Here is a 23534-nt window from a genome sequence, read left to right on the forward strand (position 1 = left end):
TAATCAACGTTTCATCAATTAAGATTATGTGTCTAAATCTCTTAAAATATCCACCAACTAAAGGGTACTCATGACTGAGCGCAAGGACATTATTTTATTTCCATTTGAAAGTTGTAAGTTGTGTACAAGTGAAGAAAAAGAAACAATGCAGTAAATCAAAATCTCCAGCTGTAAACATGTAGATGGTATCAATGTTCCCAGTTAAATGATTTTAAAATTTTTGACATTATTTCCATTTGGAGTGTGGGCTAATTAGTGTAGAAGAGGAAACAATGGCCCATAGCAAACATGCAAATGGTATCGAAGCAACTAGAATTCATGCATTTGTTAAGCGCTAAGCATGCAAGTGTTTTGAATAACATAAAATAGCATAAGCATGCAAGTGTCTTGAAGAGCATAAAATAGCATAAAATCTGGCAACTACCAATGGCATTGGCATAAATGAATCTCCTATTAATGGCATTGGCATAAATGAACCTTCTATTAAATTGATATCCAAAATGATGTGAGATATTACAAGACATATTACAACTTGCAAAGAAAGGATCTCTCACCTTAGAGAATCCATCAAAAACAAAACACACAGGTTGCAGCAATGAAAATGAAAAACATGAACATTATCCCATAAACTGAAAGAGTCTTCTTGCTTTCAGCAGATATGTGTCAATATGATTAAAACAATAGTCATCAAACACCTTAGAGAGTCCATCAAAAACAAAACACACAGGTTGCAGCAATGAAAATGAAAAACATGAACATTATCCCATAAATGGAAAGATTCTTGCTTTCAGCAAATATGCGTCCGATATGTGTCAATATGATTAAAACAATAGTCATCCAACAGGAAAAAAGTTCATTGAGTCAATTGCAAAAACTCGTGCATAATTAATGTTTCCTCAATTGCATTATTTCAATCTGAGTTCCAATGGCATTCAACCCAAAAATGCTAAAATGCTGATTCGGTTAATAAATATAATATTCCCACACCACCTACACTTCAAGATCGAGAACCACCAGCAACCCATACGGCTGGTCTGATTGTTCACCAAAATGAAACGTTGTGAGCTTGGTTTTTTTCAGAAAGAAAAAGCTAAATTATATTATATTGAGTCTATATAACAGAAACAAAATAGTACATATCAAGCTGATGAGACAGGAAAGTCTGGAGACATGGAACACAAAAACTCGAGGATAAGGAACCTCGGAGGAAGGATACAGAAAAATTACATAAGCAGATCCATGTAGATAAGACGCATCATGCAAGAACAGGGGAAGAGTTGGCTAATCAGGCTTGCACGAGCGATGAAAATGTATCGCTATAAGCTTAGTTGTAGGATCATGAAAACCTATAGCTGCCCGACCTATTGATTTCTTTCGATTGCTGGGCTGATCATATGTCTCCTGTACCTCGTGCTGCTTTTATTGCTAGCGGGTTGGTGGGCTGATGGGAGTGGTTTCTTTTTGCAGATATAGTGGTCTGAAAGGAAATAGACAATGACAAAGCTTCCGCATAAACCAGGTTGGTCCGAATGCACATGAACATATGAAAAAAACTCATGTGGTTCAAAAAAAGGGTTTAAAAATAGACACTGAGATACTCTCGGAAAGAATATCCATGAATTATGCTCCAATGACGGACTTCAAATTTTTACACGACCTAGAAAGAATATACTGCACCTAGATACTCATTTAGTATCATTTACAGTTGCTTATCCTCCATCTACAGTGCTGAACAATATCTGATAAAAATTACAATCTTGTTAGAATGCTTCAACCACTGGAACACAAGTGAGATGTGTGCTGAACAATATCTGATGAAAATTACAATCTTGATAGAATGCCTCAACAACTGGAACACACAAGTGAGGCATTTCACTGACAAGACGCTACCATTATTCATGGTATTCTTGTAAATAAAGAGTTGATAGACACGAATTAGTACTGTGTACTTCAAATTGTTCTAATGTTTCCTTTGAACTACCTTGAGGGTGGTACACACAAGTGAGGCATTTCACTGATAGAATGCCTCAACAACTGGAACACACAAGTGAGGCATTTCACTGACAAGACGCTACCATTATTCATGGTATATTCTTGTAAATAAAGAGTTGATAGACACGAATTAGTACTGTGTACTTCAAATTGTTCTTATGTTTCCATTGAACTACCTTGAGGGTGGCTCCGAACCTTGGTTACTACTTCATGTTGGATTTGATCGACAATTCCATTATATGGGGTGGTCCAACACCCCATTTCCCTTCTTACTCTGAAGGCTCAATAACATGAACTCCTCCATCTCTTATTCTAAGAGAAAATTGATTCGGTTCGGATGGATGTGATGCAATGACGCAACGACTAGAGGATAGGCATTACTACTGCATAAATAACCAAACAATAAATTAAATCATAATATGCCTTGTCAAAAGGCAAATCTGAAAAATAGATGTATCAACCATGACAGAATGAAGGAGCTCATTTACCTGTTCATTCCCGATGGTAAATGAATAATATGCAGAGGGTGCAATGCGACAGTGAAGCTTCAAATTTTCTTAATCAAGCACTCCAACTGCAGCATCACAAAAGCTCGCATAAACTAGGACGCTGTCACATGAGTATATAGCACTTTGAAATAGGAACAGATAGTGAATCATGAGGAGACCACTGCAATGCAACCATGTAACAAGGTCATCCAATCAGATACAGAAGGTAAGTGACATTATATAACTGTCTATGTTTGAATTCAACACAGCTTACAAGTAATTACATAGCGCAAGCGCTCCAACTTAGAAACATCATATATAGCAAGCTGGCTCTCATGCACAACCAACAAATGAATTTGATCTTATGAAACTGTACTCTCGTGTCCCCCACTCCCCACTGGTGGTTATGATCTTCTTGGCTGCACTGGTACAACTATTGACTTTCGCTTGTCTCACCATCTATGCCCCAGAGACATAACTGCCAAAAGACGTCGTTGTGAGAACATGAACATTTCAAATCGGTAAATTTATGTAAACTTTAAAGTGAACATCACGGAGTCAGAGTACATATAATAATAAAAGAAACCATATACCTGGGCATCAGCTCCAAAAGATACCAACACATTCAAAACACGTGAAAAAGTCAGGCCTGTGATTTTCTTTCGGTGGCCTTTGAGCTTTGTTTTTACCTATAAAAATTGCAGCAAGTTCAGAGCACGTCACTGAGATCATTTTTGATAAAACAGCACAATGAAGAAAACAGAACAGAATTTTAAATTCAAAGATATATTCACAGGCAGCACCTCATCAACTCGAACATTGTATATTTGAATTGATGAATCCTCCATGCCAATTGGAAGCAACAAGTATTCAACACCAGTGTATCAACTATAGTAGATGAAAATATCCAAAGGTCATCGTTTTGGGTTACATAAAATGATCACGGCTTCAACATGTTTTCATATATATATAGGCTATAATGAATATCAGATGTCAAGTATTGGTTGCAATGAATATAAACAACCAAGATTCAGTCTTAAAAACATTTTAAATAAACCAGAAATGAAATATTCTCACATATTCAAGGAATCCATTTGTTCTACCAGGCTATATAGTAATTGTTTGATTTCTAGAGTTGTTACAGGCGCACCCCCAGTGCTACTGATAGTGCTAGCGTAGCTAATTTCCACTTCCTTCCCTTTAGAGTGTGCATATATATGTGAAGGAGAGTCCACTGATAGGTCAACTTCCGTACATCAAGAAGGGTGGATTGGCTACACGTGCTGATGTGATGGATTTAAGTGGTGACTAGCCTTCACGGTTCACATTTTGGTGGAATGCGAGAGGCACTATCAACAATCCCAACAGAATCTCAGCCATGGGGTTCGGTTATTAGGTGAATGTAGGGAAACTCAGCCGTAGCATTTTCATTGGGGTTACGTGAGGCACAAGTCAAGACGTCGTCTTACAGTACAATGGGCAAAATGTATTGCAAGTGAGCTATCGACAATGAAGTTAGTTGGATTGCAGCACGGGAAGTTTTCAGCAGATCAGATTGTGGACACGCACTTGTGACAAGAACTGGAAATTGACTGAGATCACTGATTCGGGTCAGTGTAGGTCTCTCAGGTTGCCTCACACAATGCATGCGAGCAAGGTATGCAATCGTCCTTCTATTATAAAAAAAAAATATTAAAGGCTGACATTACAATTTTATGTGCTACAAATTCTGTCGATATTGATCGACACAATAAATTAAATTATAATATGCCTTGTCAAAAGGCAAATCTGAAAAATAGATGTATCAACCATGGCAGAATGAAGGAGCTCATTTACCTGTTCATTCCCGATGGTAAATGAATAATATGCAGAGGGTGCAATGCGACAGTGAAGCCTCAAGTTTTCTTAATCAAACACTGCAACTGCACCATCACAGAAGCTCGCATAAACTAGGGAGCTGTCACATGAGTATATAGCACTTTGACATAGGAACAAATAGGGAATCATGAGGAGACCACTGCAATGCAACCATGTAACAAGGTCATCCAATCAGATACAGAAGGTAAGTGACATTATATAACTGTCTATGTTTGAATTCAACACCGCTTACAAGTAATTACATAGCGCAAGCGCTCCAACTTAGTAGCATCATATATAGCAAGCTGGCTCTCATGCACAACCAACAAATGAATTTGATCTTATGAAACTGTACTCTTGTATCCCCACTCCCCACTGGTGGTGATGATCTTCCTGGCTGTACTGGTACAACTTTTGACTTACGCTTGTCCCACCATCTATGCCCCAGAGACATAACTGCCAAAAGACGTGGTTGTGAGAACATGAACATTTCTACTCGGTAAATTTATGTAAACTTTAAAGTGAACATCACGGAGTCAGACTACATATAATAATAAAAGAAACCATATACCTGGGCATCAGCTCCAAAAGATACCAACACATTCAAAACATGTGAAAAAGTCAGGCCTGTGATTTTCTTTCGGTGGCCTTTGAGCTTTGTTTTTACCTATAAAAATTGCAGCAAGTTCAGAGCATGCCACTTAGGTCATTTTTGATAAAACGGCACAATGAAGAAAAAATAACAGAATTTTAAATTCAAAGATATATTCACAGGCAGCACCTCATCAACTCGAACATTGTATATTTGAATTGATGAATCCTCCATGCCAATTGCAATGATGTTATTGTGCTGAGGGTGGACAGCCAGAAATGTGGCTAAGTTGTCATGAACTGCAATGAATCACTAATTAGTATCCCATGAAACCAGTGATTTAGATAAATTGGGAGCCTTTGAATTCTTAGCCTATAGCGAGGAACATTACACAAGAACCTAGAGTGATCCTGAAGTGAACCCCGTTACGCTCATAATTTGAAGTGAACCCCGTTACCCTCATAATTTGAAAGTTAAAGGTGAGACATTAGATAATAAACCCTAAGCAGACCAATGTATCAAAACTGAAATTATATATATCATCGGAAACATTGAAATGAAACTGCTCTTTAGGTAAAAGGCTCTCTTACCTTAAATGTCATCATATTGAATAAGGAGACCTTGCCACCGGAAGTAGACATCACATAGGAATCATTCTCAGTAAGCTATACAAGCAGCGACTTCTTCTGGATTTGTATCGCCAAGTCATTATTCATAACAATCCCACTAGCTGGCTGCCTGTGGTGGAATACTCGCTGTAGACCGTGGAACAAAATATTAACTCTTAGTTACTAAATACAGCTGCAAATTATATATCCAAAATTATAACAAACAAATAAATAAATAAAACAAGCTAAAATAAAAAGGAAACAAACAACAACTACTAAAGAACCCCACCTTTCCGGATGGATTCCCGTCACTCCGCGGCCATTTCCATAGCTTATGGAGAGCATTGGATGTCAGTGCTAAAACAACAACACCGGAATTGGTGTATATCAGTTTTACCACCTGCAAGAAATAGCACATTACTTGTTTGGATCAATATCGACAGAATTTGTAGCACATAAAATTGTAATGTCAGCCTTTAATGTTTTTTTTTTTAATAATAAAAGGACAATTGCATACCTTGCTCGCATGCATAGTGTCAGGCAACCTGAGAGACCTACACTGACCCGAATCAATGATCTCAGTCAATTGCCAGTTCTTGCTCTTGTCTGTGACCTCATCTAGAAGCCTTGGTTTAACATCTGGGGTTCGACTGCTGTCTATACTACTCTGCACACATGTTGTCTAGAGTGTCAGATAATTGATAGAATTCATTGATAATATCATCCTATTCCTATTAAAGATATTCCAAAATAATGGCTAATAGAGCATTTGAAAGGGGAAAAGAACAAAATCTTGAAAGCAACAATATCTGAACTCTGGAGTGAAAGTTTAGAAAATGATAAGATACATGTAACCAACTAAACTGAATATGGCTAGACAAATAGGCTAGATTCTAAAGAAACAATTCTTTGAGAAAGCTCTTACAAAATAGGTCATTTGACAATGCAGGTGGAAGTCTGTCCGAACGTTATAGCACCGCTAAGGGAACCAGGAGCAGTGACTGCAGAAGGCATGACATTCGCAATTGAAGTCTACATAGTAAAAATGATTTAGTTAGAGTTTAAACTTTGCCATTAATTAGCAGTTCGTGTACATAGTAAATATGCATGGAAGAAACAATCTACCTTTGTTTCCATTATCTCTGGTAGCACCCTCGTTCCCTCAAAGGGTCTACTCCCCAGCATGCGAATTAAGCGAAATCCCTCTGCGTTGGCTAAGATCTTTATGCCGTTGTCATTCCCCTCTGTGTTAGCTAAGATTTTTGTTGGCTAAGATCTTTATGCCGTTGTCATTCCCCTCTGTGTTGGCTAAGATTTTTATGCCATTGTCATTCGTTATGACTGCCAACAGGGAACCATCTTCATTGAAACGAAGGTGAGGACTAGCCTGGACCTTTTTGGAAATAAATCAAAGATTATGCATTGAGATGTGATCAAGAAAACTTAAAATAATGTGTTAGAAACTCCTCTCAAACTGAAAATAAACCATCCTCATCTTCAAAAATAATTTCTTACCGAAACTACCCTCAACATCAATTGTTGAGGATATTGGTGTTATCCATGTCCCAAAACTTTATTTGAAATTCATCATCAACTGCCAAGAATCTATTCCTGGTTGTATCAAATTGCACAACACCTAAGGAACGCTTCCTAAAACTAGAATATGTCCGCTTGATTGTTCCCTCACTTTCAATTCCACTCAACCAGGTATGAATCACCAACTTTACTTGTTCCACAGGAGAAGAGCCTAATAAAAAATACAAATGATTATATACTTCAAAAAAGAGCCTAATAAAAAATGCAAATGATTATATACTTCATAAATAATCTTGACAGAGCAAATATAGAAAATTGGATAAAGTAAAAGTCAGATCCACATGAAGAGACTTTACAAACTAAACACCATTCTAAGTTAACATTTTACCTTGTTCCATCAGCACTATAAGTCATTGTAGTGCACCAGAGACCTGGAGCATTATAGTCCACCCTAGATCCCCCAAGATAATACAACCAGGCTTTGACCTTTCCATCAATAGCTGTAGAAAATATAAATTGCACACAAACAAAGAATCACAATTCATCTATCTTTAGTGCAATAAAGTATTTGTCATATGGAAAAATTCACAGGAAGCCAAACATCAAACAAAAATAAAATATGCAACCTAACTTCAAAACAACTAGAATTTAATATTACTCAACTGCAATGCACATGATTTTTTTTCCAAGTCTCAAAGAACAAAGTACCTGAATATTTTCTACAGGTGAGGACAAGCAGAACATATATAGTTGCTTCATGACCTTCAAATGTACACTGCTTTCGACCAGTTACTGCATCCCACACATACAAGCACAAACAAATTTTTTTTCTTTCTTTTTAAATTTTTTATATACAGATAAGTAAGCGACAATTACTAGAATGAGTCTTGACACATATGATAAAGCGTATTACCTTGATGGTCTTATCATCCCCTCATGTAATTATGAAGAGCTGGTAGGGAGGGTGTGAAAAAGCAATATCATTCACACCACCAACATGTGCCTCAATCTGTTTAAATTATATCAATGTTAATAAATATACTTTCAATACAAACTTGATTTTACAGACCTACAAGAATGTACAGGTTGGCCATGCAAGCAAACCTCTAGATGTTGTCTCAAATCCCCTGCCACAGAATAAGAATATATATGTGAACTATATGCTTGGAAAACGCAACTCCTATAACACAAATGCAGGCATGTCATGTTGAAGAAAGTGTAACTAGGTTCGGACTTCATAATGACATGATCTTTGTAAATGATGTAATAAAAGAGAATAAATTATTTTTTTTATATGCCTTGCTACATGGGTTTCATGAGCAAGAAGTGTCATTAGGTCAAAGACTTCTTCTTGATGTCTTTAGGATTTATTAATAAAGTCAAAGAGTCATGTGATGTATGAAGGGGCTCTTTATGAGCCTATGTAAAATATATTCTAGCCTAGAGCAGCCCTCCAAGACCAAGATCAATCCTCCAAAAGCAAGCACAAGAAGTCTGCAAGCAAAACGATAAGGAGATGATCACGTCGGCCTCAAAATTGAATTAATTAGCTAAATGGCAGTCACGTCGGCTGAATAAATAGACGTGTTGTTTTACATCTTCAAGTCGGCTTGCATATATGGACGTAACCACTATAAATACCTAGTCAGGGTCAGCACAAAAAGGCAGAAGTGAACTCGTATTCTCTCTGAAGTTTTTGGATGGATACAAGGACTGAAATCTGCATCAAAGAAGGTTAGAACAAGGGTTTGATTGCAACCTTGGATTGGTTATAGGTGCAGGAAGAAACCTGGGCTAGTTTGACTCCATCACATAATAATACACATGATTATAAGGGTCTGACATATGCATGACAGGAGGATGCAGTCTTGGTGTAATGAAGAGTTCTGTGCAATAAACAATCTCGGCATACCTGTGAATGAAGAGACACAGTCGGCATAATCATGACAAGCAAAGTCTCGGTGGATATCTCAGTGAAAAAGATTCGGACCTATCTCCTAGCAGCCTCATTATATATGTATACAATATCCTCGCATATATCTCAGAAGTCTCGGCCTAGTTACGGGATCATAGTGACACAGTCTCGGCATAGCTACAACAGACCTCGATGCAATGAAATCTTAGTTATAGTCTCGGTGAAAGAGCAGACACAATCTCATGTTAGAAGAAGGATCTCAGTGATGCTTTGTCTCGACATAACCATCACTGTCTCACACTCTTGATGTGGAGGATCCCTGAGATCAATCAGTCTCGGCATACCTTCTAAACTGTCATGATCTCAATTGTACTCATGGTCTTGATGGTAGTCTAATGAGGATTTCGGTACGACATATATCCCAGACATAAACATGTTCTTGGCATAATTGTATTCATAGCAAGGTTAAGATCTCGATGAAGGTTGCAACAGTGATGAAGATCTCAATGGAGCAGTCATGGTGCAACAGTGACCTAGCTAAAGGAGCAGTCTTAACACAACAGTGATGATGATGATCTCAACAGTGATACTTCTAGATGATCTCAGGGATTTTTCAATTGCCTGTCATTTGTCAAAGGGAAAGGGTTACTAGTTTCAAGCTAGAACTTCTAGGAAAAACATTTGTTGCTTCTCACAACCATAGAGAGATTCTCACAATTTGATCCATCTGAAGGAAAGGCCCTAAACATTCACATGCTTTGTTCAAAAAAGTCAAGATTGCTTCATTCCACATCAAGGCTCTGGATGGACTTGGTCTTGATGTTAATTAAGCAATCATAAGCTGCTCAATGGATTTGTATTAGATGTATTTTTAGAAGAGCAATCCACGAAGGAAGATGTTACAGCCAAGGAGATCAAAGCATCCACGAGGGAAGATGTTACGACCAAGGAGATAAAAGCATTGCTTCTGCAAACTGCAGATAATCAAGATGGATTGTAGTGAATATAACTTACTACACACCAACAAATGAGCTTTAATTGTTTCAATCGGTATTTATACTAGAATTCATTAGTTCTTTTCTAGAATGAGTCGATAATCTCGTTTCTTCCACTGAAGAACGATCTCTCTTCTCTCTCTCCTCTTTCTTAGTAGGAATATAAAGAGTCCTTGTTTTATCGGATGGTTCCGAATTGATTGGATCTGATATGAATTCCGTTCTTGGAAAAATATGGGACATAAGTCATAGATTCCTTTGCTTTTTGATATACCATTTCAAGTGCTAGATATAGATGTTCATACTGAAAAAAAGATGTTCAACTTTGATCCTAAAGAATCCGCAAGTACGTTCAGAATTAAGTCTGTTTGCATTGGGTCTATTTTCCAAGGAGCAGGAAGAAGGTGATCAGCTCCGCTATTTTATGGTGCGAGGTCCTTCATCCTACATTTACCATATATGGATAAGTACCATTAAGATCCATCCTTTAATTATTTCAGTTAGAATTTAGACCATAACACATTGAATTCCCATGGTGGGAGAAATAGAAAATCAAGCAGACTTACTCTAAGAACTTGTGACAAGGGTTAGCTAAGATAGCCTTGAAGCTATCCACATATCAAATTGTTTAGAGTAATTCAATATATTCATGTCATAGAAATTAGTACCATTAAGATCTATCATTTAATTATTTCAGTTAGAATTTAGACCATAACACATTGAATTCCCATGGTGGGAGAAATAGAAAATCAAGCAGACTTACTCTAAGAACTTGTGACAAGGGTTAGCTAAGATAGCCTTGAAGCTATCCACATATCAAATTGTTTAGAGTAATTCAATATAGTCATGTCATAGTAATTTGAATGAATAATCTTTTGCGTACTCGTGTGAAGGCCAACATTTTGGCTGTTTGTTTTAGAGATTCATAGTGAGGAGACGATTTGTTATTGCAGTGCCTGCCAAACCCAATTCTATGACTATCACTAATGCTTATGGTTTGCGGATGGTTCTTGATACCTTCTAGGTGATCTCAGGGCTTCTTCAATTGCTCGATACTTCTAGGTGATCTCAGGGATTTTTCAATTGCCTGTCATATGTCAAGGGGAAAGGGTTACTAGTTTCAAGCTAGAACTTCTAGGAAAAACATTTGTTGCTTCAACAACTTCTTATTTAGATAGCGGATTTGTGTACATAAGGTCGAGCTATGGAGATTTATAACTTATTAAATTGCATCAGTAGCTAGTTGTTTCAAGCTCACATGTAGAAGTTTTGGAAAGATATGTAAATATCGATCTTATAACGAACTTTTGTATTTTAGATGAAAGTCAAGCATAAGGTCAAGTTGTTCCCTGTTTTGGAGCATTTAAAGAGGGTTTTCTCTTACAGTCCACAGTCATGAGCACGCATCAACAAAGCTATTGGGAAAAAAGGAGATTTGGTCATATTTGATAGTACCCACTGGATTTTCTATAATTGTAGTCACAATGTTCTTCAGGTTTTTTGGCCATAGGAGAGGTAATAGACATTTGGCCACAGGAGGGGTAATATTGTCTATCTGGAAATTGGAGAAACATTTGGTCATTGAGTTTGATATAAATCCCATTGGTGATGATCCTATGTGGATTGGATGGGCATATATTTAACTTTATATTTAATATGAGCAGAGGGAAATTATCTGATAAGAAAGAAATTTCGTTGGGTATGAAAGCTATCAATCTTCGCACTTTTCGGTCTAGGAATTCAACGCATATTTTTGCAGTGTCACATAGGAGTGACAGGCTGACAACTATATACAATAGCTTTGCCAATCATGGTAGCTTACGGTTTGTTGTGTTTGATGAAAACAAAAGGGCCATGGAGCAATGCGCAGGCTCGGTGGTGATTTCAACGATATTTGGAGCCTACAACAAGATTAGGCCACCCATGCATGTGAGGAGAATCACTGCAGAAAACATTGGTTTCCTTATGTTTGTGGGCAATATAGCTCTCCTACACCTTGCTAGTTACCAAATCAGACAAAATGAATCTCATAAAATAGGACTTTGGCGCATAGTTTTGGTCAATGAGTTGCCATACAAGAAAATTGTTATCTTCTTCACAAGTTTTTCCCGACGCTAATGTCGCTTATACAAACTCTGGGTTGGTGATTATTTTTCGTTGGAGATTGTTTTTAGCTTAAAGAACTCCAATACAAAGGTGGTCTTCTCATACCTATCGTGACTTCTTTCTTTGTTTTATATTTGAATGCAAACATTGAACTCCAATCTCTTCTATTGTGCTAACAGGCATAAGCGATTGAAACAACCAACGATGTATAAAGGCGCACAATTGTTTGGCTACAACATGTTTACGTCTACACAACACAAAATTAAAGGCGTTGTGGTGATATAGAAAAATGTTTTGGATTTACATCAAAGCCAATCTCAAAGAGTTCTTTGGGAGAAAAGTATCATTGAAGCTTCTCAGCATATCTCAGATTGATTCCAACAATGGAAGTGCAAAGTTAAGTGAAATGTGCTTCTACAGGACTGGATCTCTACTGATGGAGGAGTCCTCACTTTTAGACCACTTATGCTTGGGTTTGTGTGAGTTTGCCCAAGCATTGGGATTTTGTACCCAAGGTGTGGGTGTGAAATCAAGAAAAGGAATTATTATTTATTCATTGTTGCAAGTGGAGAACCCTTAGAGGAGCAAGGGTGACCTAAGGCTACGATGAAGGGTCTTGATCAAATGAAGAAATTAATTTTCCTTAAGTTAGTTGGGGTTTGTCTTGGGATTTTGTACCCAAGTTGTGGGTGTGAAATCAAGAAAAGGAATTATTATTTATTCATTGTTGCAAGTGGAAAACCCATAGAGGAGCAAGGGTGACGTAAGGCTACGAACAAGGGTCTTGATTAAATGAGGAAATTAATTTTCCTTAAGTTAGTTGGGGTTTGTTTAGAAACTTCAAGTTGGCCTAGGCTTGGAAAGACACCCTTTGAGGGAAAAGTCTACCCTCATGAGAAAACTATAAGAAGGGAAGTTGTGAAACTCATTTGATTATCCAACAAGTGCAATTCTTCTCAAGTGAGGATTGATCCAAGGAGGCCGCATACCTCAAGAAGCCGAGCTACATAAAGAGCAAGAAGAAGGGTTTCGTGTTTGTCTTTTTGTCTCATGCTCTGGTTCAGGTTCAAGGAGGATGCTGACTGAGTTTGGTGAGGGTTTCAATGGGCAAGTCTGTGCATCCAAGTAGTGGAAGAGACTTGTGGAAAAGGGCCGAAAGTTCTGGGCCAATAGTAGTGGTACTTCTGTGATCTAGCCGCAAACTCTCGTACCTTATTAGAGGGCCAAAACACCTAGAATAAGGTTGTTTTGGTATGCCGTGAGGATTGGAGGAAAGCTAGAGTAACATTGCATGCCTTAAAGGACCAATGCAATAAGTACACGGCTGGAAGTGTGAAAATTCCTAAATTGGAATCCCTACTGCAACAATTGATGATATTTCTCCTATTTGTTAAATTCCTTTAAACAAATTACTTGCAGTTTCCTACGACAAATATCGAAATACATACACTGCAACCTTCACTTAATTAAATATAATGTGGAAACAAGAATCTGAGCAAGAAGGAAAATACAACACAATGACACTTGTTATTTTTGGACAAAGTCCCCGGAAAAACCCAATGTGGGAAAACCGATGTAACAAATCTGAGGGTTTTATTATTATGCTGTAGTAATTTCTGAATACAAACTCTGGATGCCTTGCTGGAAAATCCAGTACAAATAATATCACTCAGCAGAACAAATTAGTGAGATTACGTCACTCTACACTGCAAGTCCCGGCTGATCCGATAGCTGAACCAACAAGTCCTTGACTATCTCTGCACTGCCCCTCTGCAGTCACTGCGTGGGTCTGCTTCACTGCCTTTGAGGCACTGCGTCACCTCTCCGTTGGATCGATTTTCTCTCAAGACTTCTCGGACTTCTGCTTGGAAGGCACTGCACTGCTCTGCGTGAGCCCTTCTTGGCTCTGTGTCACCCTCACTGGGTATTGCGCTACATCTTTCTCTGCCTCTCTACTGCGTATTCTTGGCTCCAGAGAAGATTCTCCAGCCAAAACTATCTCTTCCCCTCTCTGCGTGATCACCACGAAATCACTGTGCTGCTGTCTAGCTCAACAATTCGATCTAACTGATCAACTCTCTGTGTATCTTCCAAATGACCCTCAAGCCTTCTTAAATAATCTTCTCGTTGAAATTCAACGACCCAGATTAGAATCTAATCAATGGCTAAGATCATTTCTGCTTGATCCTTGTCTTCTTCTAGAAGTTACACCCATAGTTAGATTAATACTCATTAATTATTTTAATTTCCTAAGTTTAGACTTAGGGACCCATTAAAAATAATTAATTATTTTAATAAAACTGTCTTTGGGTGGAATTTCCCAAAACGCTTTCTGAGTTGTTCGGAATACATGTGCCCAAGCCTCCCTGCAAAATTTGAGACTTAGAGCACATCCGATGCTACCAGAAATCAACACTCCCTCTTAGCGAGGAATGTGCTCTAGCAATGCCTCCCATTGAAGCGTCACCCTGACTTCATAACATCATCCTCTACGCTGCTGATGTCTGACATGCTATCCACCAACTACTGCGTTGTTGCTGCAACTGTACTACTGCTGACACTACCACTGCCAATACTGCATTCGTACTACAACCCCCTCTCAAGTGCTGTATTTGTGCTACTGCTAGCATTGCCACTGCTAACACTTTATCTGCACTACAACTGAAAACATCCCAAAATCTGAACAAATGTTCAACATAGATGCATCTCGATGTTGAAGATCTGACTGTTGCTAGCCCCACACTATCCTTTTGAAGCCACTGCGCTGCTATTGCTACTGCACTGTGCCTCCCTGCACTGCTGCAACTCTGCACTACACTGCTCGGACTTGGCGTTCTAGCCACTACATATGTCGCTCCAACACTCCTCTGCACCAACTGACACTAGTCCATCCTACTACTTCTGATATGGGCTCCCATAGCAAGGAATTGATTCGAGAGGTGGGGTCCTCAAGGATCCTGCCCATTTGTAGCTCTTTCGAAATACAACTCTAAATCAACCCACCTCCCTCTTGGAGGTATCTCAGTTGTCATGGCAAACTCCTCATCCTTGATCTTCATGGGTTCAACCTTCGGATCGTGCTTCTCATCTTTGTCCTTCTTCCTGAAAGGACATTGTGTTGTGTAGTGACCCCTTTCACCACACCTAAAGCATTTGATCTTCGAGACGTCCTTCTTTCACCTTCGCTGCTCCTGCTGCCCCTTGGATGCAAGGGCTGTATTCTCTTCCTCCTCCTTGGGCTTCGACCCACTGTTGTTGCTTCCGTCAAGCTTACACTTGACTAGATCTCTCCTCAGTTCTTCTTGCTTGAGAGTTGCCCACATACTATCCCAATATGGCAAAGCTGCCCTGCCCAGGATGCTCTAGACAAAGACCTGCCACTCTTCTGAGACTGAATTTAGGGCCAGTCTTACCATCTCGAAGCCTTGAGGTGTAGACCCCACAACTACTAACTCATCTAGAGTCTCCTGAAGCTTCGTGAGGAACAGATCAATGCGCTCCCCCTTCTGCATCTATGCAAATCTCAATTTCTGATCTAAGTAAATCTTCCACTGCTCGGAAGATCCTTGATACAATGTTGCCAAGGCATCCCACATCTCCGTAGCAATCCCCCTCTGTTGCAATGTGACATACCACGTGATCCTTTACTCCATCAAGGATCATCATCTTGGCCTTCGCCATTTCTCCCTTGTACTTCTTTAGTGGATTTGGATCTGCAGGCTCAGTCACCATGTTGTCGACATAGGCCTTGAGAAAATGCTCATCTAGAAGGCATGACATCCTTGCCTTCCAGATCACATAGTTAGATGCCTCATCTAACTTGTCCTGATCTCTCAACCCACTGGTTGCCATCTCTGCCACAAAAATGTCGAATTGCTCCTCTTTGTCTCTTACTGCTGCTCCTCAAGCAATAAGAAAACGAATTTCTTGGCGAGAAGTCTCTTTTCTGACGTCTTTCAGCGCAAAAATTCTGCCTGCTGAAAACTGCGTCCCACCAGCTCTTTCCTCACGCTGAGGCTCTGCGCTGCTCACTCTAGCTTGGCAAGATTTCGATCTGGAAGTCTTTCCTTTGTGTCAACTCACTCAGAGAGAGACTTTCCTTGAAAATTCAACCTTCCTGGCCTGGACTGCACAATCCCTCTGGGGATTCGAACTGTTGCCTCCTGTAGCTATTCGACCTTCTTCTCTGCTCAACGTTGGGTTCTCTAGCACTGCTCTTCTTGTCTCACCTGCACTGCTCTGATACCATGTGAAAATTCCTAAACCGGAATCCCTACTGCAACAATTGATGATATTTTTCCTATTTGTTAAATTCCTTTAAACAAATTACTTGCAGTTTCCTACGACAAATATTGAAATACATACACTGCATCCTTCACTTAATTAAATATAATGTGGAAACAAGAATCTGAGCAAGAAGGAAAATACAACACAATGACACCGTTATTTTTGGACAAAAGTCCCCAGAAAAACCCAATGTGGGAAAACTGGTGCAGCAGATTTGAAGGTTTTATTATTATGCAGTAGTAATTTCTGAATACAAACTCTGGATGCCTTGCTGGCAATCCAGTACAGAGAATATCACTCGGCAGAAGAAATTAGTGAGATTACATCACTCTACACTGCAAGTCTTGGCTGATCCGGTAGCTGAACTAACGAGTCCTCGACTATCTTTGCGCTGCCTACGCAGTGATTGCGTGGGCCTGCGTCACTGCCTTTGAGGCACTATGTCACCTCTCTGCTAGATCGATTTGCTCTCAGGAGCTTCAACTTCAACCCTCCCGGCTCAAAATGTCAAACCCCCAGCAAAATCTCAGACTTCTGCTTGGAAGGCACTGCGCTACTCTACGTGAGCCCTTCTTGGCTCTAGGTCACCCTCATTGGGTACTGCACTACCTCCTCTGCGTCTTTCTTTGCCTCTCTGTTGCATATTCTTGGCTCCGGAGAAGATCCTCTAGCCAAAACTATCTTTTCCCCTCTCTGGGTGATCACCACGAAATCACTGCGCTGCTCTCTAGCTCAGCAATTCGATCTGACTAATCAACTCTTTGTGTATCTTCAAAATGACCCTCAAGCCTCCTTAAATAATCTTCTTGTTGACATTCAACGACCCAGATTATAAGCTAATCAATGACTAAGATCATTTCTGCTTGATCCTCGTCTTCTTCTAGAAGTTAGACCGACAGTTAGATTAATACCCATTAATTATTTTAATTTCCTAAGTTTAGACTTAGGGACCCATTAAAAATAAATAATTATTTTAATAAAACTGTCTCCGGGTAGAATTTCCCAAAACATTTTCTGGTTCTTTGGAATACATGTGCCCAAGCCTCCCTGCAAAATTTGAGACTTAGAGCACATCCGATGCTACCAAAAATCAACAGGAAGAAGGGTATCGTAGGTCTGAGGTAACCCTAGATTTGGGGCCGCAAAGATCTATAGCAAGGCCTAGGTATTCAGTCAAGAAAATGACCATAACTGTGGTTGTTGGAGACTATGTGGTAGCGTCTTCAAGGAGATAGATTGCTAAGGTTGGAGGGTTGTCCATGAGGTTTTGGACAACAATTTTGGTATGCATTAGTTATGGCTTCTTCCTATGCAGAGAGCCATCCTATGGTCTGTCCAAATCTCAGTGAAAGAATAGCCTAGATCTTTGATGAATGAAGAGGGTCAAGACCCTAGAAAGGGAGGTTGATGCCTTTTTGTTGCGAGTAGAAGTTTGAGATGGAAGGATGTTGTGAGTAGAAGTTTGAAATGGAAGGATAACGAGAAGGGTGATGTAGTAAAGGAAAAGTTAAGGTTTGTTCAAACTTCAAAGGTTTGAACAACAATTGTAATTAGCCCTAAGAACAGGGATATAAAACACATCTTATTATTGTTGGTGGGTTGTTTGGAATAGCCCTAGATCTGGACAATTTAAGGAGACATTGCAGAAGAAAGGGTCGTCTCGGAAGCCCTAGATTAGTCATGGTGTTGATTGTGTATGAGTAACTTTGGAAGCCCTAAGGGTTGAGCTTTGAAGGATGAAAGGGCAGCCAAGAGGGTTAGATCTGCTACGACCTAGGAGTAGCATTCTGGAGCATCCAGGACGTTGACAAGTGGGTAGTCTAGAAGACCTCAAGTACAATGTTCATGAAAGGAATCAATGGGCTGTTACGAGGCAGAGTAATGGAGCCCTAGCTCAGCTTATGAAAGGAGCCATATGGTTGACAAGAGGGCATATCCAGAAGACCCAAGGAGTAGACTTCTTAATGGAGCTAGAAGGTTGCTAGTGGGCAGATCCGTGAGCCAAAGTTTAGTGACACAAAAGGAGTTGTGATCATTGATAGTTGTAGCTAAAGATACAAGTGCAGTGATCAACAAATTAAGAGGCAAGAGGACTCGCCATATGTGTTCAAGGTACGTGCGCTAAAAGTGATGTAGTGTGTGTTGTCAACAAGTAGGTCAAGTGTACTTTGTTTAGGGTAGATTGGTGGTCATAGCAGTTGACACCAAGCCCTAGTTGTGTCCTTATATCAGGGCTATATGTAAGGGCCATGATCCCTAGTACGGGAGCCCTAAGACTATTGTATTATAGTTTGTAATATAACAAGTAGAGGGTTTAAAACGTTAAAAATTGTCATGTGCACTAGTTGATTCACTGATGTATGTTATTTCATTGTGAAAAGTAGAAGTGTTGTCACATTTGAGTGTGTTTGTGTTCGTGATTTTAGACTCAAACCAAATTCTTGAGTGTCATGGAAAAATCAACAAGCTTACGCTTGAATTAACCATACACATACCTGCCCTCCCTTGGCTAATATTATAGTAGCAACAATCATGAAAAATAAGCACTAAAGATGTGAACCTAAGTATAAATTTTCTATTTCATTCATATCAAAGTTTTAGGAAAAATTCTTGAATCTCACACATGAACAAGATCATACTACCTCGAAACCATTACAAAAGGATAAATCGTTGTGCAAAAAACAAATATTTCAGTGTATTAAAGGACAATAGTATTTTGTAGGAGAAAAGTATGGCTCACCCATCCTTTGTGCCAAGTTTGTAGAATTTCTAGTGTATCTTCACCACTTGACCTTTGTAGATTATACAATTGTAGTCGTTCACTACATAAAGAAGATCATTATAGTTGATTATGAGAGCATAGATAACACATAATAAATTGAATAACAAACAAGTGGAGCCACAAATTAGCAAAAGATACTTTTAAGTGAAATGCACTGCATATAGGTATGTTAACTCACCTTCATTTATGAACAATAACCTCCATTTTCTCTGTCTGCTTCCTTCATTTCTTTCTCTGTCTGCTTCCTTCATTTCCTTTTCCACACCCAACAAATGAAACCAAGACCAAACTACAAAAAACGTGAAAAAAAGGAAAACAAAGGAAAACGAGTACAACACACCCAACAAATGAAACCAAGACCAAACTACAAAAAATGACCCAAAAAAACGAAGGAAAATAAGTACAACTCAAAGCATGGCCATGCTCAAACTCAGAAAACAAAACATGCAGACAAGAACAAAGAAAAATTGCAAATATCCCCTTTGCACATCATCTCTCCTACAATGTGCTCTCCTCTGCTGAAAGGAAAAAAAGTGGGTTGAATAAGGTTAAAATATACACACAATTAGTAATGGTAAGCATATTTCAAAACCAATAATTATTCATAATAGAAAACGCACCTCCCCTAGAGTTTGTTTTATAATGATGGGCACTCTCTTTTGTATTCCACTTGTTCGTGCTCATCAAAACAAGCCATCTACAACAAATACAAAATAAGATATTAGAATCGTTATATAAGTTAAACTAAAGAGTCAAACGCAATAATTAATCGTAATAAGAAACACACCTTTCTTTAAGACTGTTATATAAAAGGGGAGAGTCCATTTTGTATTTCATGTATTCATGCTCAATGGAACAAGCCATTTGCACTAGATATACAATAAAATATTAGATTTCTAATAGAATTTAAACTAGAGAGTTTGAAGGTATGAACTTGTCATGCAACTTAGTTCGATTCCAGTTATATTCTGTGCTATATCTCAAAAAAATATAAATTTTATAAACTAGATGTACTTCTACTACAAGTAATACAAACAATGTTTTCATAAGATGTAAATTTTTCGGAAAAGGAATCTAAGCATATCTAAACATATTGAACACCCAAAATCCCAAGGTCCACAAGGCAGTAGTGTTGTATGTTAGCACGATGGTTGATTGGTTGAAGGGTCAGTATGCTTGTCTGCTCGACCTTACCCACCTCCTCTACAAGGCACGTTGTGTGGGGGTGTGCATGTGATGTGGAGCAAGAAAACATACGCTGCACCATCCTAGACACTGCAACTATAGTCACTCACTGCACAAAGTAATATTATATATGAGATCACAAATAAACCACGAGAGAAAATGAATAACAAATATATAGAGCAATAAATTAATCATACACGTACCTGTTTTCTCTTGGCTAATGTTATAGTAGCAACAACCATGAACAATAAGCCCTGAAATTGTGAACCTCAATATAACATTTCCCTTTATTCTATGTCAAAGTTATTGGAAAATCTCAAACCTCACACTCATTAACAAGATCATACTACCCTGAAGCCATGACAAAAGGATAAATTGATTTGCAAAAAAAAATATTTCAGTCGATTAAAGGACAATATTCTTATGTAGGAAAAAAATATGGCTCACCAATCGTCCAAGTTGCATTGGTAGAATGTCTAGGGTATCTTCACCTTGACCTTCATAGACTATACAATTGTGGTTGCTCACTACACAAAGCAGATCGATATAGTTGAGTGTGAGACCACATATAAAACATATAATAAATTGAAAAACAAGCAAATGGATTCACAAATGAGCGAAAGATAATTGTGAGTGAAATGCATTGCATATAGTTAAGGTGATTCACCTTCATTTATGAATGATAACCTCCATCTTATCTCTTTGATTTTCTCTCCTTGCTGCCTTCCTTTCCTATTGCACATCCAATAAACAAAACCAAGACCAAACTACAAGAAATGAGAAAAAAATGTAAAACAAAGCTAAACGAGTACAACAAAAAGCATGACCATGCTAAAACTCAACAAAAACAAAACATGTAGCCAATAACAAACAAAAAATTGCAAACTTCCCCTTTGCACATTATCTCTACTGCAATGTCCTCTCCTCAGCTGAAAGGAAAAAAAAGTGGGGTGAATAACATTAAAATCCAAACATAGATAGTAATGGTAAGCATAATTCAAAACCAATAATTATTCATAATAGCAAACACACCTCCTCTAGAGTTTGTTATATAATGATAAACACTCCATTTTGTATTCCACTTATTCGTGCTCACCACAACAAGACATCTACAACAAATACATAATAAGATATTAAAATCAATATACAATTTAAACTGGAGAATTGAATGCAATAATTAATCATAATATGAAACATACTTGTCTTTGAGTTTTGTTATATAAAGGGGGATAATCCATTTTGTATTTCATGTATCCATAATTTTGATGGATTGTAGTAAATATAACTTACTACACACCAACAAATGCGCTTTAATTGTTTTAGTTAATATTTAGACCATAACACATTGAATTCAACAAATGCCTTTAATTATTTTAGTCAGAATTTAGACCATAACACATTGAATTCCCATGGTGGGAGCCCTCTCTCCAGAGAGAGCTTTTGAAATAGAAAATCAAGCAGACTTACTCTAAGAACTTGTGTCAAGGGGAAAGGGTTACTAGTTTCAAGCTAGAACTTATGGGAAAAAAATATGTTGCTTCAACAACTTCATATTTAGATAGCGGATTTGTGTACATAAGGTCGAGCTATGGAGATTTATAACTTATTAAATTGTATTATTAGCTAGTCGTGTCAAGATCACATGTAGAAGTTTTGAAAGATATGTAAATATCGATCTTCTAATGAACTTTTGTATTTTAGATGAAAGTCAAGCATAAGGTCAAGTTGTTCCCTATTTTGGAGCATTTAAAGAGGGTTTTCTCTTACAGTCCACAGTCATGAGCACGCATCAACAAAGCTACTGGGCAAAAAGGAGATTTGGTCATATTTGATAGTACCCACTAGATTTTCTATAATTGTAATCACAATGTTCTTCAGGTTCTTTTGGCCACAGAAGGGGTAATATTGTCTATCTGGAAATTGGAGAAATATTTGGTCATTTAGTTTGATATAAATCCCATTGGTGATGATCTTATGTGGATTGGATAGGCATATATTTAACTTTATATTTAATATGAGCAGAGAGAAATTATCTGATAAGAAAGAAATTCCGTTGGGTATGAAAGCTATCAGTCTTCGCACTTTTCAGTCTAGGAATTCAACACATATTTTTGCAGTGTCACATAGGAGTGACAGGTTGACAACTATATACAATAGCTTTGCCAATCATGGTAGCTTACGGTTTGTTGTGTCTGAGGAAAACAAAAGGGCCATGGAGCAGTGCGTAGGCTGGGTGGTGATTTCAATGATATTTGGAGCCTACAACAAGATTAGGCCACCCATGCATGTGAGGAGAATCACTACAAAAAACATTGGTTTCCTCATGTTTGTGAGCAATATAGCTCTCACGCACTTTACTAAACTTGCTAGTTACCAAATCAGACAAAATGAATCTCATAAAATAGGAATTTGGCGCATAGTTTTGGTCAATGAGTTGACATACAATAGAACTGTTATCTTCTTCACAAGTTTTTCCTGACGCTAACATTGTTTTTGTTGGAGATTGTTTTTAGCTTAAAGAACTCCAATACAAAGGTGGTCTTCTCATACCTATTGTGACTTCTTTCTCTGTTTGTTCCACGACTATAAAAATCATTCCGTTTTATATTTGTATGTAGACATTGACCTCCAATCTCTTCCATTCTACTAGTAGGCATAAGTGATTGAAACACCCAACGATGTATAAAGTCGCACAGTTGTTTGGCTACAACATCATGTTTACGTCTACACAACACAAAATTAAAGGGGTTGCGGTGATATAGAAAAATGTTTTGGATTTACATCAGAGACGATCTCAAAGAGTTCTTTGGGAGAAAAGTATCATTGAAAGCTTCTCAGCATATCTCAGATCGATTCCAGCAATGGAAGTGCAAAGTTAAGTGAAATGTGCTTCTACAGGACTAGATCTCTACTGATGAAGGAGTCATCACTGTCAGACCACCTATGCTTGGGTTTGTGTGAGTTTGCACCACAAAAGGGTTTTCCCTTTTGTGGGAAAAGAACCCAAGCATTGGGATTTTGTACCCAAGGTGTGGGTGTGAAATCAAGAAAAGGAATTATTATTTATTCATTGTTGCAAGTGGAGAACCCTTAGAGGAGCAAGGGTGACCTAAGGCTACGATGAAGGGTCTTGATCAAATGAAGAAATTAATTTTCCTTAAGTTAGTTGGGGTTTGTCTTGGGATTTTGTA

General features: G+C 38.3%; 2 protein-coding genes and 1 pseudogene across 5 annotated transcripts; 1 reads left to right on the forward strand and 2 right to left on the reverse strand.

The window, feature by feature from the left end:
• Positions 1-2291: 2291 nt before the first annotated feature.
• On the reverse strand, positions 2292-5716 carry LOC149230021 (topless-related protein 4-like). Of its 4 annotated transcripts, none has more exons than XM_089378827.1 (10): positions 5520-5716; positions 5119-5228; positions 4909-5004; positions 4591-4793; positions 4317-4497; positions 3284-3368; positions 3074-3169; positions 2755-2958; positions 2481-2661; positions 2292-2375 (listed from the first exon to the last, which is right to left on the reverse strand). In XM_089378827.1, the coding sequence occupies exons 2-4, from the start codon at positions 5161-5163 to the stop codon at positions 4650-4652; spliced, it is 285 nt and encodes a 94-aa protein (XP_089234953.1). In that variant the 5' UTR covers positions 5164-5228; positions 5520-5716; the 3' UTR covers positions 2292-2375; positions 2481-2661; positions 2755-2958; positions 3074-3169; positions 3284-3368; positions 4317-4497; positions 4591-4649. The 4 variants fall into 3 exon arrangements, with proteins under 4 accessions (XP_089234953.1, XP_089234955.1, XP_089234954.1 ...); XM_089378828.1 differs by lacking the exon at positions 3284-3368 and having other exon boundaries at positions 2765-2958; XM_089378826.1 differs by lacking the exon at positions 3284-3368.
• On the reverse strand, positions 5595-10100 carry LOC149230022 (protein TPR3-like). The gene is made up of 9 exons (XM_089381181.1): positions 7987-10100; positions 7782-7865; positions 7462-7573; positions 7053-7284; positions 6663-6930; positions 6463-6569; positions 6055-6204; positions 5827-5937; positions 5595-5684 (listed from the first exon to the last, which is right to left on the reverse strand). Exons 6-9 carry the CDS (start codon positions 6472-6474, stop codon positions 5595-5597), a joined length of 363 nt encoding a protein of 120 aa, XP_089237307.1. The 5' UTR covers positions 6475-6569; positions 6663-6930; positions 7053-7284; positions 7462-7573; positions 7782-7865; positions 7987-10100.
• Positions 6481-23534, forward strand: part of LOC149230023 (putative lactoylglutathione lyase pseudogene) — a 71859-nt pseudogene continuing 54805 nt past the window's right edge.

Source organism: Pinus tabuliformis, chromosome J (assembly GCF_031772625.1).
Source record: "Pinus tabuliformis cultivar Carrire ecotype Pingquan chromosome J, CPIR1, whole genome shotgun sequence".
In the NCBI taxonomy this organism is placed as follows: Eukaryota; Viridiplantae; Streptophyta; class Pinopsida; order Pinales; family Pinaceae; genus Pinus; species Pinus tabuliformis.